At 41.7% G+C, this 18,818-nt stretch overlaps 2 protein-coding genes across 6 annotated transcripts in view; one reads left to right on the top strand and one right to left on the bottom strand.

The window, feature by feature from the left end:
• Positions 1 to 8,111, top strand: part of INSYN2B (inhibitory synaptic factor family member 2B) — a 121,612-nt gene extending 113,501 nt beyond the window's left edge. For 2 of the 5 annotated variants that reach the window (XM_040444520.1, XM_040444527.1), the window contains one exon: positions 5,034 to 5,654. In XM_040444520.1, coding sequence (XP_040300454.1) covers positions 5,034 to 5,220 — 187 coding nt within the window. In that variant the 3' untranslated portion in view covers positions 5,221 to 5,654. Of the gene's footprint in view, positions 1 to 5,033; positions 5,655 to 7,215 lie in introns of those variants that run through there. The other 3 variants (XM_040444536.1, XM_040444542.1, XM_040444550.1) reach the window with 3 other exon arrangements.
• The window catches only part of DOCK2 (dedicator of cytokinesis 2), a 418,809-nt gene that overhangs the window by 210,236 nt on the left and 189,755 nt on the right, over positions 1 to 18,818 (bottom strand). The gene's annotated exons all lie outside the window — the stretch shown is intronic.

The following is an 18,818-nucleotide window of genomic DNA, read 5'->3' as shown; positions in this document are numbered from 1 at the left end:
AAATACTACATGTCCTCACCTAATGCGGTACAGGTCCTATCATTCTTTCTTCGTCTTAGAATAAGACCCCCAGTAATAGACAAGCCCCAGGCTAAAACATTTGACCCCTCTTTAGGAAAAACAAAGGACTAAGAATCAGGAGACCAGGCTTATATTCTGATCATAATTCATGGTATGACTTCCCTTTGCCAACCCCTTTTGTCAGTTAAATGGGGATAACAATCTTCCCATATTTCTGGGCTATTGTAAGGGTAAAATAAAAACACAGATTTGAAATGTTTGCGGTTTGAAAGTGCTATATAAAAGTAAGAGGTTTCCACTGTTTGTTTCTATATAAACTTTTATCTCCTTTTGGCTCACCCAACTTTAGTTTGCCTAGCCAAGATACTACATCCAGAAACCAGCTCTATTGTTTGTTTATATATTTATGTATTTATCCTCTTTTTGCTTCTCACTATTTCTTCTTCTAGACAAGCCATGACTTAGGCTTCTCGCTGCTTCCAATTACCTAGAAAAACATCCTTCTACTTTTCACCTAGCATGATAGCTGAAGCATTGATCTGTCAGTTAGATTAGTGAGGTTCCCTCAAGAGGAAAACCTGAAAGCTCTCTTCCATTTCTACTTTACACACAGCTCACTTTCTAAATCCAATGTGGTGCCATGCACAGTCATCTTGGGTAGGAAGGGCTTTAAGGCTCCCCAGTGAACTCCTCAGTGCCCCCACCCCTGAACCAGGTGTTAGGTATTCCACACATCTTCAAAGGACTAACCTCACAGATCTTGAATACTCTGGACTATCTCAATGGCTCCAGGCCTGAATCCCATACTGTAACAATTTCTTGACCACCGTTTGGCCCAAACTGTGAGCCAGAGCTCTACACAAGCTAGGCACTCAACATTTCTCTCCTCCATATGGAATATGAATGCAGAAGATGATAAGAGTGGCAGGGTAGGGAAATTAAGAGGAAGAAAAGAAGCAGAGGTGAGGCTGGAGAAGTTACTGGTGTTCTATGTCAATACCAACCTACAAAGAACCCTCTGATAAGACTTTACTTGAATTCTTACCAAGTAGGCAGCTTATTTCCCTTTTCAAGAGGTTGCCAACTTGGTGTGGATTGGATAAGTAGGAAGTTAAGGGGTATCTCCTCTTCTCTACTCAGCCTCAAAATGAAAACAGATGAGAGAGGGCACTGCCCCTGCCTATTTATAAGGCAGCTGCTACCAAAACAAAATATCCTCCCTCTCTTCCCCTCCAAACTAAACAGCAGTTTGTCAAACGGATGGATAAGAAGAAAAGTGACAATTTTCCTTTATGTTAATAAATTGCTTTGGCCGAAAACACATTAATCAATTTCTTTCCAAAGCATACATGCTTCCCTACACTATGCTATTTCCCTGGCCTTGAAAAAGAAAGTCACTTTCAATCCCCTTTAAATTGTCAAGACCAGTGGGGACAGTTGCAGGAGCGGGGTGGGGAGCCCTAATGATTATAATGGAACCCTGTGGTGTTTCCATAGAAACATAAAGAGTGTGTTCTTCCCCGAATGTATACCGAGGGGAGGAGTGAAGAATGATGTTGCCGACAAGGTGTACAATTACTGAAGAGCTAAAGGTGTGAGTGAGGAGGTAAGGCATTCAGTCCCAAAGATAGGGAGACAAAAGACTTATTGAAGAGTGGAGTAGGCAGAGACCATATCCTACATGAGGACATTTCATCTGTTATTTTGTCCCATCTGCACAACTACCCAGTGAGGTAGCTTTATAATCTCCTCTTTCAACTGAGTCTCAGAAAGAGTAGCAACTTGCCCAAGGTCACCCAGCCAGTAAGTGGTATAGCCTTAGTTCAAACCCAGGAGTGTTCTACTCAAGAGCCCCTGTTCTCTTCTCTATATTGTGCTGAACTTTAAATTGTAATGAGGAGACTGAGTTTACATTGTCTCCTGGCTCTTCTCTCCCCAGGCATGCCAATTCTATACACATTCTGGAATCACCCAGAGCATTATGTTTTCTAACTGATATTAGGACACTACTGTGAGTCTTGGCAAACTCAGGTGATTTGCTGTTGTTGTCATTTGTTTGTTTGAATTATGAAGTCAGAGAAATGTTACAGATGAGAAGAAGGAGGCCAGTTTATGTGTATGTTCGTATCATTTGGTAGACATATATGGATGAACAGTTGGCAAGTAGGGGTAGTGGGGATAAATGCAAAGCATATTTGTAAAGCAACTGTTAGTTTAATCACATACCTCAAATACTGGGATGTAAGATCCACTAAAGCAGTAACCACATCTGTCTGTCTTACTATTATCCCTGCAACTGAGCACAGTTTCAGGCCCAGAGCAGGATACACTGGCTGACCAGCTGGTTGGCTGGCTGGATGAATGGATGGTAGGTAGGATGGATGGATGGGCGGATGTATGAATGGATGGATACACACATGGATGAGTGGTTGGATACATGGATGGTTGGCTGGCTGGCTGACTGGATAGATGGGTGAAATATCCTATACCAGAAAGCACAAGAAATTCCTGGAACGAGCAGGGAGTACCCACTTTCTTGGGCTCTATCTGGTGCTCTAAGATTAAGGTCATTTTTGTGCCTTTGGGGGAAGGACAGGGATATTTCAGGAGGTAGGAGAACTGTGAATATGGATGTTCCCTACCTGTGAACTAGTGCTAAAGGGGGTAAGAATCAGAGTTTGCAACATACTGCTTTACCAGCTTTCCTTGAAGCAGTGCAGAGGTTGCTGAACAACTCTTCCCCAGCCCCCAAATCCATCTCTTTAAGTTTCCACAAGGGAGAGTGAGGTGCAGGTAGTGCAGACAAAAATTCACCCCAGGCCCAGAGACAAAGAGGAGTACAATGCTGATACTGCATCCTGGAAGGAAAGCCTCACTGTTTGAGTCTGTGGATGCTTCTGCTCACTGACCTAGCGAATCCTGGGCTGTGACTAAAATGCCCCTAATAGCTCTTGATGTTGGCTATCATTTACTGAGGACACAGAGCCACTGGACTACCAGCATGAGGAGGCCATAAATAATGTTTATCTACCATTCCTTCCCTAGCACCTAGCATAGGGCCTGGCACATGGGTGATAATAAATATTTGTTGAATGACTGACTGAAAACTTGATGCCTTGCTCTGAGCTGAACTTCTTAAATTTCACTGAAATCCTATGAGTAGATATCATGTTTATTTTGCAGATGAAGACACTACTGCTTAAAAATAAGAAATGACTTCCCCAAGATCTCACAGCTAATCAGTTGTGGAGCTTTGCTTTGGAAAATACAGCCATTATGTAGGTCATCCATCCAGGAGTATATCTTTATAGAGGGCACCAGGGAGAAATGGAAAAAGAAAGGATGACACCAAGGAGAAGAAAATCTGGGCGAAGCTTATCAAAACTACAGAAATGAAATAATCAGAAACACCTTCCCAATACTCCCTAAGCACTGACACCCCATCCGTCTGGCTACAAAACATGCCATCTGGCTCTTCTGACTCTTTAGCTTCTTCCATCTCAGAATGCCCATTTGGGGACTTCATTAGTCATGCATGACAACCATGATTTGCCTTTCCAGCAGCGCTTAGTCTGATCCTGGGTCTCTAGAAGGTGATATGGGATAGTAGACCAGGACCAAGTATCCTTTTAATGACAGCTCTTTTTCATCCCTTGCTGGTTAGAAAGGCTTTGGACAGTCATGTCACATGGCAAACCAATGTGGGGTCTTTCGTCTTCAATATGAAACATTTCATTTCCCTTCATGCTAAGCAAGGAGAATGTACTGTTTCCATGACTCTGCATTTCCTCCCCTTTCCACACTCCTACACTGGTTACTCATCTTGGGCCATCTGAGGCCTCTAGAATGAAACCAGGTAAAAATACAGCTAAAAGCTTAAGAGCCTTCTTATAAGGATCTCAGCACTGGAAACTCCTCCATAAGTAAATCTCCGAGGGAGGAAAGTGGACAATTAAGGGCAGAGGGAGCCCCTGCACAGCCTTCAGGGACATCTGCAGGATTCATTCTTTCTGGCCTGCCTCTCCAGCTTCTGGGAAAACTGAGCCCGAGTTATGAGTCAAGCTGACAAACCCTAACACACCTGCAGGCCTGATTCTCAAGCCCTCAAGGACACAGGATGTGTGAGTACCCACTATGAGCAAGCCAGAACTTCTGTACTCCCAGGTATCTGACTCTCTCAGCCTCTGGGAACCCTGATCCCCAAATACATCATGTTTAGCTCACAGACCTGTGTACAAATAATACAATGGAGTCTGTACATTAACAACTCCAAAACATACAAATAAAATAGCAAAGAAAAAAACGAAGATTAGGAAATGCCCAGTGAAGTATTTAAATACGTCTACATTGAGGAATATTACGTGGTGAATGTATATGGAAAGCCCTCTGAGACACATTGTTAAGTTGAGAAGCAAGGCAAAGAGCAAGACATAATGTATTAGTGGCAATAGTCGCAATGGTGACTCATAGAAGCTACCAAATATGGAAGCCTTACTACATGCCAGGTACTGCCCTAAACACTTCCTTTGTATTCTTTCACTTGGTTAATATACATATTAATTGCAAAGAAAGCTTTTGGAATAGTTGCTATTATTGTGTCCATTTTACTGATGAGGAAACTGAGTGGTTAGTTCTTTTGTATCTTCCCCTGTACTATTTAAATCTTTTATAATGAGGCAGCTTTCATGCAAAATGTGTAAAAATAATTAGCAATTAGGGGCATTAAATAAATGTGAGAGAGATTGTAGCAATATTTACTGAACACCTACTATCAGGCTGTCATATTACATGTCTCATCCTCAAAAGGAAAGCATTACAGGTTCCAATTCAACCAGTGAGGAACTAGTGGTTGAAAGGGGTGGCACAGTTTTCCCAAGGTCAGCAGGTACCTAAGCATCTGGAACTTGAACTCAAAGCCTATGCTCTTCCATGTCAGTTAGATACTTGGTGATTCTAAATCAATAAGTGCTGATTTGAATTTACTTTCCTTCCTTCTCCTCTGTGTTTTGCAGTGTAGAATATGATTTTCGACAGCAGGAAGGCAGGTTCCATGAAGTTCTACAGAGTCTGGAGGAAGCAGAACCAGTTGAGGAGGCATCTCCCCCACCAAAGTCCCCAGCAGAGCCTCCAGTCCCTGAGAAACAGGACTTAAGGAGGAAAACCAAGAAAGTGAAGAAGAAATGCTTCTGGTGGATCTGAGCTTGTTGGGTCCATTCCCTTTGCCCTCCCCAAGTACCTCCCCAAGGTGGGGAAACCACTGCCCTCAGGCCTTCTCTACTTCTTAGCACAGGCCCCAGGTGGTGAGCCATTCAACTTGCAAAATGGGAAAGACTCGGGGCTGGTTTAGCTGCTGCTGGACACCTGACCACTAATCTCACCTAAATGAGTGACACTTGCTGAGGACTTTATGGATACTAGAGTGACCACTTGCCTAGTTCCCTGTCACACATGACCAGTTCACATCCTTGTTTGATAGCCTAGGTTCCTACCATGGGCAAAAACCCCATCACATCTTCTAAAACCTCCATGATGCTAAACACTCCCTTCCCATCCTGAGTTCATCATCCCAAAAGAAAAAAAAAAAAAATGTTGCGCACAACAGGAAAATAGAGGAATGTTATAATCAGATACCCCAGGGTGGGGGGTGGGGGCGGGGGGGGGGGCAACTAGAAACATAAACTGGCAGTTTTCTAAGATATTGGCATACGTAAGTACATCAGAAGCGGGTAGGGCATAAAAATGCAAGATCACTTCATGGATTGGGTAATTTTCATTTTTAGTTAGCCCTTAGATCCCATGGGACCCAGATCCCATGTCATCTCATGCTATGTGAGCTTTACAGTCTGTGGCAGAGTAAAGTTATGGCAGGATATAAGGAACTTGTTGGTATGGCCATCATGTAATTATAGCTGCTGCAGGGCCTGCCTTAAACCATTGTGATTCTCAGCTTGGGGCCTCAGACCTGTTGGCAAATGGGTGGGACCTGGTTTGGGCTTGAACTTGAAGGTTCCACAGTTACTGTCCCTGCAATATTTAAGGCCATGAGATCCAGCAGCCTGTCTGTCCGTTTCATCTCACCAGTAACATCAGACTAAGATAAAAACACAACACTGGTTCTTGTTCATTCATCCCAGCAACAACCTTGTAGATAGGTCCCAAAGTATATTAATCTACACAATTTCCCTTTGTGATGACCAGGTGATGGTCACCTGATCGAAGAAGCAGCAGGACTGGGGATGAGGATATATTTTCTTCCATTTTAGTATTAAAGACCTTTCCTTCCCAAAGTCTGAATTCTTTTGAAGTCTGACTCATTCTTTTGGCAAGATCCTCATACATGTGGGTCCAGGCAAACTTGCATGGCTGAACAAACTACTATAATGTAATTAATTGCTACATACTCTTGGGGATAAGGGGTAGGTTGGAAAGGCTCGCATTCCTTTGCATTAAATTCTCTAGCAGCCTGTGGTTGCATTGATGCTGCTTAGAAAAGGGATCCTAAAGCTCCACAGGCACTCAATGAAGAAGGCATTTTATAATCCCCTTTGCTGAAGATCAGGTCTCTGAGTTAGAGACTTTGTGGAGTGCACGTGGGATGTACGTACCCCACTGCAAATTGAGACTCACTGAACAAACCACTCCGACAGATTCACCTTTCCCTGTCACCGTGCTGCAGTGCACAAAGCTATTTCGGTGAGAGTGAGAGGGAAATTTGGCAAAGAGTCTCAGCTTGCACTATTTAAGTCTTGGAATGTCATTCAAGATGTTCTCATTCTGTTTCTAGTGTAATGTTTAAACCCACAAAATGAGACCGGAATACATAACACTAAGTTGGAATTAAGATAAATACACTTGTCATACTTAAGAAGTCACATTTCAATAAGATATGCTACCACTGGCTAAAAGCCACAGATCTTTCTGTATCCACACAATCAACTCTCAGTTGGCCCCAACAGTGGAAAAGAACAGCACAGAAGATAATCCAATAAGACAAAATCATTTGGGATGTCTTATGTAATTTTATCTCATAGTAGAGCTTCCATCTTAATTTGCTTTGTTTACACCGATTTTCAAATTAATTTATATTCTTGGGTAGCATGCTGGGATGAAAATAATCCTGTTCCCGGAATTAAGAGACCCAGGCAACAGAACAGTCTATAACACTAACCTTCGGCAAATTGCTTAAATTTTCAGGGCCTGGTTGTCCATTCTTGAACGGAGATGTAAACACCTACTCTACCTACTTTGTAAGCTCTGTGCACATTCCAACATCAAAATGAGCAGAACGACCCAGAGCTCAGTTGGATCATTTGCCAAAGTTACCCTGGAACGATGAAGAGGTGTCTGAGGTAACTCACACAAAAGGATAATCCAACTCTTAAATGATGAATCTCACCTTGTCATACACTTGTATTGAGTGAGGGGCCTGAGATAAAGCCTCAACTGAATTAAATGAAACTGGGGTTGGAAAATTTTGACATTTTGAGAAAAAACAAACAAACAAACAACAACAACAAAAAATGAGGCTATATAATTCTATACCAAAGCACAACATAGCACTGCTCAGGCCACCAGCCTGAAACCAGAAAGGTCTCTTCTGAATACTGAACATTTAAAATAGTTAGGAGGGAAATGGATTCAGTAAACACCTTCCTGCTACACAAAAATGGTCATCTCCATGTTTTGAAGAACATACAGATACGTATGCCAAACCTCTATCTATACTCGTCTACCATGTGAAATCACTTCTTTGTAAAATACGATGTAACATCTACCATGCTATTCTACAGAAATGCTGTACTTGAGGTTATATGGTTTTATGGAGAGATATTAATTTGGCAAAAATTACTTTTGTAAAATTAAAGGGAAAGAGACTCACATATCAACTTAAGTTGCAGGAGTTTGTGTAGCTGCTTTCTCTGTAGTTAAAAAAATAGGTACTCACTATACTTGGAACTTCATGTCAGCTCATCTATAGAGAGCACCTTCTTCAAGACTGTGTACCAATGTAAGGTTTTGTAAATTTCTAAACTGTTTTAAATGGGATATTATCTTTTGCAATAAACTTACGTATTTTTCCTAGGTTTTAAGACTCCATTACTAGCTTGGGTTGATTTGGGTTATAAATTTAAACTTAAGAAGGATGCCTCAACGGTCCTAGGGACAGGGATAGTTTTCATTATAATTGTTTCTAATTGTGTTCCAGGAAAACAGATAAACAAAGAACACATTTACAATTTAGTGCCGCAATGATCACATGAAGCCCCACATGTCCTGAGAGTGAAGGAGGCAGTTTAAATCAATGGAATAGTTCCTAGCTTCATTTAGATGGATACACTTTCATGTTTTTTATCATTATTGTGCCCATACACCTGAACTATAATTTATTCAACTTAAAAAAATTTTTTTTAATAATTTTCTTTCTTCCTTAAAAGTTCCCTAAAAGGCAACTCTATATTGCCACCATAAGGAAACCAATATGATGCTCCAAAAATAGAAGATGAAATCAAAATAATTTTATTAAACTCTTGCTAAGATTTTTGAGTGTTGAAGGTGTTAAGCCTGAGACCAGCTCTCTTTGTTAAAAAGGGAAATTAGCAAATATTCAACACATGCTAAAGCCACTTTAAAACCAAACACATTTTCTACTTGACTAATCAGGACGTTTGAGAGAGAACTGAAAAGAAAACAACTTTCCCGTCATACGATTCCTTTTTTTTTTTTTCCCCTGCATTGTCCATGAGCCATCTAAAGCCAGCTTGTTTACCAATTTAAGGCGGGAAGAGTCATGGGCATAGAATCAGAAGTCTTGGGTTTGATATTATTCTGCCAGTTTCTTTTTGCTAGGTGACTTTGGGAAAGTTAACCTCTGGGAGCCTCTGACTCCTTATAATACTGAACATAACCTTTGTCTTACAAGGGTGTCTGACAATGAAGTGAGTAAAAGCCCTGAGCACAATGTAGGGTACACAACAGGTGCTCACTAATTGCATATTCGTTCATTTGCTGATTGGAGTAAATTGGGAGAGAAGATGCAAGATGCCTTCATGGGGCTGCGGTAGGTTTTCAGAAGCAAGCTTAAGATTTTCTCAGTCAAAAAATGGTGTTGATAAGGAGTACACTCTTCTTGCTTTTATTAAGACCAGAAACCATGACAATGAATTGTTAAGTGACAAAGTCCTCAGCGATCCAGAAGAATATGAATGTATATTAAACACAGCATAGCACTCTGAGAAACGAAAGATCCTTGTTGCATGGAATAAATATCCTTGAGGTGAAAGACACTGCAAGAGCTGGGTCTGTGCCATTTTCAGCATGAGGCAGTCAAGTAAGGCTCGATGAGTCGTCCAAGGGCTCATAGCAATCACTTGGGGAAGTCAGTGCTGGAGTAATGTAGTGATGGGTGGAATATGTGAAGGTCGATGGGACCCCATGGCCCCGGGTTAGTTCCAGGAACCACTGACACTAAACTTGAGACCAATTCCGACTGGCAGGTTCAACTTCCTCATTAGCTGAGCAGAGGTCTCAATACCCTTTGCTTGAAAAGGCTTTCATTTCGAGCTGCTCAAGGCAACTTGCTGTATGCTAAAAACATATTTTTTTTTAAGTCCCAAGAAACATAGGCGTTTTATGATCATTATGCTCATAAAGCATGGCTTGCAATGAAAAGAGCTGCCGGACAAAGCCACACCCAACCAACACTGTGTTTGTTGTAAACTATGTTTGACAAGCTTAATATTCAAAAGCCCTTTGATCTCCATCTCAACTTCATCCCCATCTTTTAACCAATTTACAGCTTGAATTCTTATTGATCACATCTATCACCCCTACTCCTGAGGTTTCCCAAATATATGATTTCAGCCTGCCTCCTACAGGACACTCAGCCCAGGAAGAGCAAACCTAGAGTTTGGTTTTCTCACTGCCAGATGAAGCCAGGTTCCAAGATAAACATGCCTCTCCTCCACTGCTGGCATCCTGTCCCAAACCCCTTCTCTCAGATGGCCTCCACAAATGTCCCAACTGGTCCCCCAACATATACTCCCTTTCCCTTGCAGCATATTCTCCACATTGCAGCAAAGACAATTACTGCAAAATTTAGATCTGACCCATGTCACACTCTGGCTTCCTGACAAATTTAGAAAGTAAGACCAGGTCTGTCACCCAGAAGGGCCCATCTGACTCTCCCATGGAAGCTTCCATCTCAGGCACTTGCCCTGTCTGCTCTACAGACCCATTATCCTAACACATCCTTAAGGATCTGTGTAAGCTTTTCTGTCTGCCCGGAATAATCTACTCTATGTCATCCTCCCCTGGTCAGTTTCCAGCTCTACTGGGACTTCCCAGTAAGGTTTTCCAAGACTACTACCACCACCATCCTAGATCACATGAAAAACTCCTTTTGTATACTCACCTGGCACCAGAGACCCCTCCATCAAAATTCTTGACACAGTTGACCTTGTACATATATTTGTGTCATTCTTTGATGACTATATTTCTCTCTCATTAGCCTATAATCTTCTTAAGGTAGGAATCCTGCTTATTTTTGCTTAACTTTGTGTCTCTAGCACTTAGCATAATGGAATTCAAATATCTGATGCAGTAATAAATAATGAATGAACTGGATCCAGTGGATCAACAGGAAAAAATGATTCCCAGGGTTTTTTCGTTTGTTTGTTTTCTTGCCTATCAGTCCTCCAGTGGGGATGGTGCCACTGGAATCTATAGGCTCTATCTTTCCCCCAGGAATATCCATCCTTCTACTGATTAGTAAGCAATGTGCTCAGGGCTTGTAATTCTACTATGGTCTACCTGGCACTCAGGACCCAGGAACGTCAAACCACTATCATCCTACCCCCACTGCCAACCTCCTAATACCTTTATTCTGAACGTTGACAGCCCAGTTTAACCTTGTTTCAGAACAAATTGCCATCATAATTAAATCCCAATGCATTTTTCACATTTTACCAAGATACTGTCTTACTATATGAAAGAGGAAATTAGTTTTGAAATTAAAGCAGATTGTTAACTATTTTCTCTGTAATGTTTTCATTAAAATGCCAAAATTTATTACATGTGACCTAGTCCCTTTTATAGAAAATGCAATTTAAAGGAGACAGGGTCTATGTAACTGAAGAAACATTTTGGGCAGAGCATTTTGCCTTGGTTTAAACCACAACTAAAATGAAAAGACAATAAGCATCAAACCAAAGGATTATTCGCTCCAAAGCAAATAAAGCATTTATTATCACGAATGGCCTCACAAATTCTTAGAATCCACAACCATATTATATTAAACTTCATTCAAATAAAACCAATTTTTTTTCTCCTGGCAAAACTTCAATATGTATTTTTTTAAATCATCAGCTAAACACAATGACCTCCCATTGGTGCTTGGGTTTGGTTTCCCAGGTAGCACATGTGTTGTGATACCCTGGTTATGCTGACAGAAAAGCCTTCTTTCTCCTGAGCCAAATGGGCTGAGTCACTTTAATTGATGAAATTGAGAGTGGTTCACATAGCTCTTTCAGCAAGCACTCCAAGCCTGACTGAATCCAATCCCACATGCAGAAATCCCATATGGGTGATGGAGAAGAGAAGTCATGAGCTGTTGCCATTGTTTTTTGTTTGCTTGTTTGTTTCAAGATAGAAAACAATGTGCTGTCTATAGTTAGGGATCAAGGGGAGCAAATTCAAAGCCATGTAATGAACTCGCCACTGACCTGAATGGATTTCCTGAATAGATCCTTCCCTCTTCTCCAGAACCATGTATCCACCAGCTCCAGGGAAACTTCTCAGATCAACCCCAGCCCTAATCACTTTTTTCCAACATTATTGATTCCCTTCTCTGTGTTGGTCAAGAAAATCATAGATGCAGCTTGCCTTATAGAGCTTATTATGGCCCAGAGAAGGGTGATGTGTTCTGACAATAAGCACATGTCCTTTTCTGATTCACGCACCTGTATGTAACACCCCACCTTCCCTCCTTTTGACCCTCTTAAAGCAGTCTTCGTTATTCTCTTGTGATGATTATTTGTCTTAAATTATAGCTATTTCTAGTCCTCCCTTCACCCCTTCTTTCCCCACTATATGTTGTGTCCTGAGAGTGGGAACTGCTTTCCTCAGTTTGTAAAGTCAAGGAGGTCCTTGTTTAACTGAAATGAATGACTTCACCATCATGAGCCCTTGACTGTTCTATGTAGACCACTGTACTGGCCTTCAAGGGCTACTTTCTCTACTTTTCCAGCTCCCTTGGATCCAGCTCTCTCCTGGCTGCCTGAGGGATCTCTCTAAGACACACATCTGGCCATTACCTGGTTTCTACACCCTTAAAAGCATCCCACCAGCATCCTAGAGCATAACAATCCTCCCACAGCAACACAATTTCCTTACAATCTGACTGCAATCTAATATGTATTGCCTAACTTCCTACTATTCTACTTCCCCCTATCCCTGCCTCCTTGTCATCTTGCAAAAAAGTCAGAGGCTATTGCATATCAGTGACTTAACACATGCTGTTCCCTCTACCTGGGACATTGTTCCATTACCTATCTATCATGGAAAATAATTTTCATTTGGGAGGAATAAATGAATATGAGTCATGTTACTACTAATTATGATAATAAAGGCTCTAGCTTCTTGAAGTTAAAATGGGCTGTTAAATGCTTTGCTTCCATTAACTGATTTATTTCAAGGTATCTTACAACCACCCCATTTTCCAGGAGAATAATTGAGGCTTAGAGGGTAATAGTAATGTGTCCAAGTATACAAGTATGAGGTGGTGAAGACTGGAGTGTCTTCAAGGTCTGCCAAGCTTGGGAGCCTGGGCTTTTACCTCCTATGCCAGACAGCAAGTTGCAATTTAAATGTCACCTCCTCTCTGTAACTTTTTCTGATCATCCCCCGCCCCTGCCATGGGATTAGTCACTCCATCCTCCCAGTACTCATGGAGCTTTGAACAGGCTGCTGCTTATATTATCTTGACATTTCTTTTGTCAAGCTCTCATGCACATCTCCACCAGGGAGCAAAGTCCTGGGGGACAGAAATTGTCATCTGAATCTCTATGGCCCTCTAGGTGTCTATCACATTGCCTAAGATGCTATATGTGCTTCATATATGATTGGTGAATGAACTGGGAGAAAATAGGGAGATGAAAACGTTAGGAGGAAAAACAACCCATGGTACAAAGACCAGAACAAGGCTAGAAGTACTAACTTCTGCCCCTGACTTTCTGCACAATTTTGAACAAGTACGTTCACCTCCATCCCCCACATCTGTCTTTAAAATGAAACCATCTGCCTTTCTGGCTTCACAGGCTGGTTAGAAGAAAAGTAAAATTATATACATGAAAATGCTTCAGTAAGTTTGACTATCTCATTAATTCCTATTTTTAAAGAAATAGTGTTTGAGGATTTTTTTTCCTGATTATAAAAGGAAAGCAAAATCATTTTAGAAAAAAGTGAAGCTACAGAAATGTACAAATCATGTGTCACTTAAGCAGAAGATATCAACATAATTTTAGCTTCAGAACAGAGTCTCTGGGCCTGACCTCTGGGAGATCCAGGGATTCTGGTGAAGGGCCACATGTCTCCCCTCCCTGGCTTCCAGGATCCCTGATGGCTTTCTTTTTATTTTTGGGTCTTTTGACCCTTTCTCTATATTTAAGACATAGAATTTCCTCATGTTATTAAAAAATCATCATCAATATTTAATGACTGCACAAATGCATCACTGGATGAACATAGCATAAATCTAGAAAAAGGGGGTTCTGATCTTGAAGAGTCATTTGATGGCATTGATTCCTTTGAGTCCCTTTAGAAGGTCAACACTCGGGAAAGAACAGCATGGACCCTTGTGGGGGAGCCTGCTGCACTCAAGGTCGTGCTGACAGGGTCTCTCAGGATGGCTCCAGCCCCGCAACAACATTCCCAGGGAAGGACCCTCTGTGATGGGATTTCTCCTTCAAGCTTTTGTAGCAGACATATGGCATCTGGTTTCATCTCAAGGGGGCTTTGTGCACAGCCCAGCTGTAGCAATAGCTTAATAATACTTCCCAAATCCAGGAGAGATCCCAAGTCAGGGCCACAAAATAGTTTGTCATCTGATACATAACATTTGTGTCAAAGCAAGAGAAGACTCCAGTACTGAAGGAGAATAATAATGGCTCTTCTTTACCAAAGACCTGCTAGGTGGTAAGCCCCATGTGATAGGCTTTAGACATGCTTTTTCATCCAATCTCCACCATTATACCCCCATTTTATAGATAAGGGAACTGAGGAACAGAGAGCTGTGAAGTGAAAAGACTTCCTAGCTGTGGAATAAGGTCTTCTCACTCCTTAAGAAAAGTATGACCAGTTTCCAACTAGTAAAATCCTTTCAAACTCGAGACCTTGGGCCCCAACTCCACAGCCCTTAGAAAGCAATGTTGGGTGTGAGAGCACTCAGTCAATGCCCAAATGGCAGACATTCTAAAGTTTCCAAAGTTTCCAAAGTTCTCCAAGGACAAGAAAAGGCTGTCCTCTCCTCCAGTGCCAGGAAATAGGACAGCAGATATAGTGAAGTCTTACCTTTAAGAATATACTTAAAATTACTTGTTCAAAATCAGGTCTGGCTCCACTTATGGAAAGCTAAAAGGCACTGAGATATTTGGATGTAATTTCATTAGGGCGATGATGTACCAGTCATGCATTTCCTAGTACTCCGTATACAATTCCTAAACCACATCTCTGTCTCTCCCTCTCTGGGTGCTGACAACAGTAGTGTGTTTCCTATGCTGCTTGCCACCAACTTCTCCAGGGCCTAAGCTCACCTCCTCTGTAGAATCACATGTTGTGTGTCACTGCATCACACGTGAGACTGTTATGGTAGCAGCAGCAACAGGAGAGTGCTTATTATCTAGGAGCATTCTGTCCTCATAGCAGAGGTTTGCTCAACTGGACAGACCAGGGAGGCTGCAGTAGCTGTTTTAATGAATTTAGGAACCTCACATTTCCCTTTCATTTTCATCTCTGTGGCTCATCATGGAACAGAAGGAAGGTTGGGAGAATGAAACCAGCTCTTTTTTATGCCCCAGTTCTGAAACTTTGTCTGGAAGAATTCTACCACATAGGGCTCATGAAGTATTTGGGAATTTTATATAGGAAAGACCTTCATGGGAAAGCTTGACATGAAACAAATCTTCTCTCATATTATTTTTTAAATCAGAATTATTTTAAAGCTAGACATTAATTTGTACTTTTCATTTTAGTTTGTTCTTTCCATTCATTCATTTCCACAGCTTGGATAAATGCCAGCCACATGCCAAGTCCTAGGCCTATGGACAGGATCTTCAAATATAATGGGATACAATCCCTTTCCTCAAGAACCTTAGTCTACTGTGGAACATAGACAGGTAAAGAGAAAGTTCCATTATGATATGGTAATACTGTAATTTAAAAATGGGCAAAGAACAATGAGATCACTGAAGAAAGATGATCTTGAGGAATGAGAGAAGATTTCACAGACCAGGAGATGGAGATAAGGCCAAAAATACTGCTCCCTGTTTCAACCCCCTTACTCTTCCTCTCCATCTATTCAAATTTTCATGTTACCCAAGAACTAGACCCAATTATATGAAGTCTACCTTGATAACTGACTTCTGTGCATACATGCTATGGGTTCCTTGGAAGTTGAGATACTAATTAATTTTTTTTGCATATATACTTTAGGCCATGTACTCTTTAATATGCAATTACCAAAATCCTTTTTAAAGTAAAACTTCCCAGGGTGCCTGGGTAGCTCAGTTGGTTAAGAATCTGACTCTTGATTTTAGCTCAGATCATGATCTCATGGTCATGAGATGAAGCCCCACATCAAGCTCTGCTCTGGGCATTGAGCCTACTTAAGATTCTTAAGATTCTCTCTCTTTCTCTCCTTCTGCCACAGCCCTGTGTTCTCTCTCTCTCTCTCCCTCTCTCTCTCTCTCTCAAAAATAAATAATAAAATAAAATAAAATAAAATAAAATAAAACAAAATAAAACAAAATAAAAAAGTAAAACTTCCCCACCCACAGGACATAAGCACCCTCTATAAGACCATATCAAGCAGCAACCAAGCTACCCCAAGCTAATGACGCCACCTCTTGGTACCAACTGGAATTTCAGGACTCTTATATAATGTTTCTTCTCTTTCTTAACCTGATCTCCCCCTAACACATACACATACACTTACACATACACACATTTACTCTTTTAATTTTTTCAAGTTTTATCTCAGAAAAACAATGACCCAGACATGCACAGTGAAATGCTTAAGATGGTGGCTTCAAACTCTGTAGACCTGGATTTGGATTCTGTATTCCTCCTTCCCCTGAATGTGATGCTGGACAAGAGCTCAAACCCTCTGATCACTGTTTCCTTTCTGAGAGCAGATAATAATTTTTTGTCAACCTCACAGATTAAACCTGATAATGTCCTCAAATTTCCATCTCTGCCACACAGCAAGCACCCTAGAAATTTTAACTGTGATCATCACCAACATATATATCCTCTGAAGAAAATGAATACATCCTTTCCCCAATTCTTTACATTTGGTCCAGTTATTCAATAGCAATTCTCTCTCCTCCCTTACTCTCCTAGTCTAATCATGCCCTAAGGGTGATAATAGTAACACCTGCATAAGGGTAATGCAAGTAACACTTGCATGTTAAGGAAAAGAATCGTGGTTTGTATGTAAATAAAGTAAATAGCAGAAATCTTCCATTCCTTCAGCAGTGTTCATTCAGGTCATCCTATATGCCAGGGACATTGTGTTTCCTACAGATGCAGAAGTGATGAAGACATTGTTCTCTAGTGCTAGGAAGAATGTTCTCGTGACCGTGTGATGAGTACATGAGACTGGTTCATGCTGAAGAGAGCCGAGGGGTACCAACTTGCATGAGTGGAATGTGGGTCAAGATGTGCCTCCAGGCCAATACATGAAAGAAAAAGAGGAGTTTTCAAGGAGGAAGGTTTTGCAAAGAAAGGTAAGAAGAGTATGTTCTAGACAGAGGGAATGGCATGCAGGAGAATGCAAAGAAGAAAAGGAACATTCTGTAGCTAGCAGAACAGTTCCATCAATTTGGCACAAGAGCGGGAGGTCAAGAGCATAGGGGAAAGAGGCAGGCCTGTACTGGGCACACTGAAGGCTGTGGTGAGCAGCTGGGCCATTATCTTCAGCCACGGTGAGGCCACTGAGGCTTGCCCACCAGGAAAGCTCTACGTGATAAGACCACATGGGCTGCAACGGGAAGAATTCAAAAGGGACAAGAGAGGAGGCAGTGTGTCTTGGTAGTAGCTACAGCAGAGGAAGTGGTAAGAGACAGTCATTGCCAGACCCCAGTTAGTAGCATTGATGGTAGAGGGAAGCTCTGGATTGGAGAGGCCTTTAGACATAGAACCCGGTGGTCTGCTCAAGAAAGTGGACACAAGCTGTATGTGGAAGGGGAAGGAGACTTGAGATCATTTCACACTTCCATTCTAGCTTTGTCTTCTGCAAAACCTGCTATTTTGTAAGTCCCAAGACTCCAGGCTCTTGTTCTGACTTTACAGATTCCCATAATTGAGGAGATTGATTCTAAATATATCACTGTCATTACAAAGCCACCAAGAATCCAGTGCCACTTCGCAGGTTTCTGAAAGTTGACATGTAGGTCATCTTACCAGACTGCAAGGTCTAGGCAGAGCAGCATCTGGAGCTTGGAGGTGCCCATTATTACCTTTAAAATATTCGATGCCTAAAGAACAATTTAAGGTCTTAGTGGTGTAGGAGTATATACTATGCTATTTAAGAGGAGGAACTCTACAAACAGCTTTGCCTGGGTTCAAGTCCCAGTTCCTCCACTAACAAGTTGTGTGATTATAGGTAAGTTATATAACCTCTCTGTGTCTCAGTAACCTCAGATGTAAAATACAAGTCTCTGAGGCAGGTTGAGAAGTAAGACACATAAGGTGCTTAGCTCTTTGCCTGGAAAACAGATGATTTGCTCAATAAGTGATAACTTTGTTGTAAGTATTGTTTGTTAACAAAGTGTTGGGTTGCTGAGTGAAGGTGTGGAGTCAACCAACCACTTCTGGCTTGGAACCTCACATCCTCCTGTCCTAGACAGTCCTCACACCTGCTCTCCATGGGACAGGTTTGGGTGGAGGTGGCACTAACTGTCTTGCTGTGGCCCCTGCACAAGCATCTTGAAGTCTGTGGGCTCAGAGTGTATCAGAGAGTGGTCATGTAGGTGGGCCATTTGCCATTTGGAAAGTGAAGTCAGAACTTGAAAAGCCTGGCTCTCTGATGACTCAGGTGTTGTCTGGAGTCTTCAGCACTATTGTGAGGTGAAGCAGTGGAGGATGGGGCGATTACCGCCTTTTTTTTCCTTCCTTTTTGAACAAACTGCTCTGAATTTCCGGAGCTGGCTTGATGCCAGCTGCATTTACCTTTATTTAATCACTCAATAGACTCCTCTGCAAAAACCGGGGTAATTAGGCCCAAAATATATCACCCAGAGGCTTATTTTAATTACCCGAAATAAAAACTAGATCCCAATTTCAACAAAATTACCAGATTGTTCCCCTTCCAAGAATTTCTGGCAGTGTGTAAATTCCCTGGTTGATTCTCCCTATGAGATTGTCCATCCCCAGCACTAAGGAGGCCACACACAGGGAACAGCCTTCTGTAGACCAGTCAGCAGAAGGATGTAACAGTCAGGGAAGGTTCTCTGAGACAGCCCCTCACCTACCCAAAAAAATCTGAGAAGTTTTCCTCGCACTGTTCTAAGACCTACAGGATA

Source organism: Herpailurus yagouaroundi, unplaced genomic scaffold (genome assembly GCF_014898765.1).
Source record: "Herpailurus yagouaroundi ecotype Mexico unplaced genomic scaffold, PumYag 29, whole genome shotgun sequence".
Lineage (NCBI taxonomy): Eukaryota > Metazoa > Chordata > Mammalia > Carnivora > Felidae > Herpailurus > Herpailurus yagouaroundi.
Note: the sequence above shows the minus strand (reverse complement) of the source record. Positions and strands in the feature narration are given on the sequence as shown.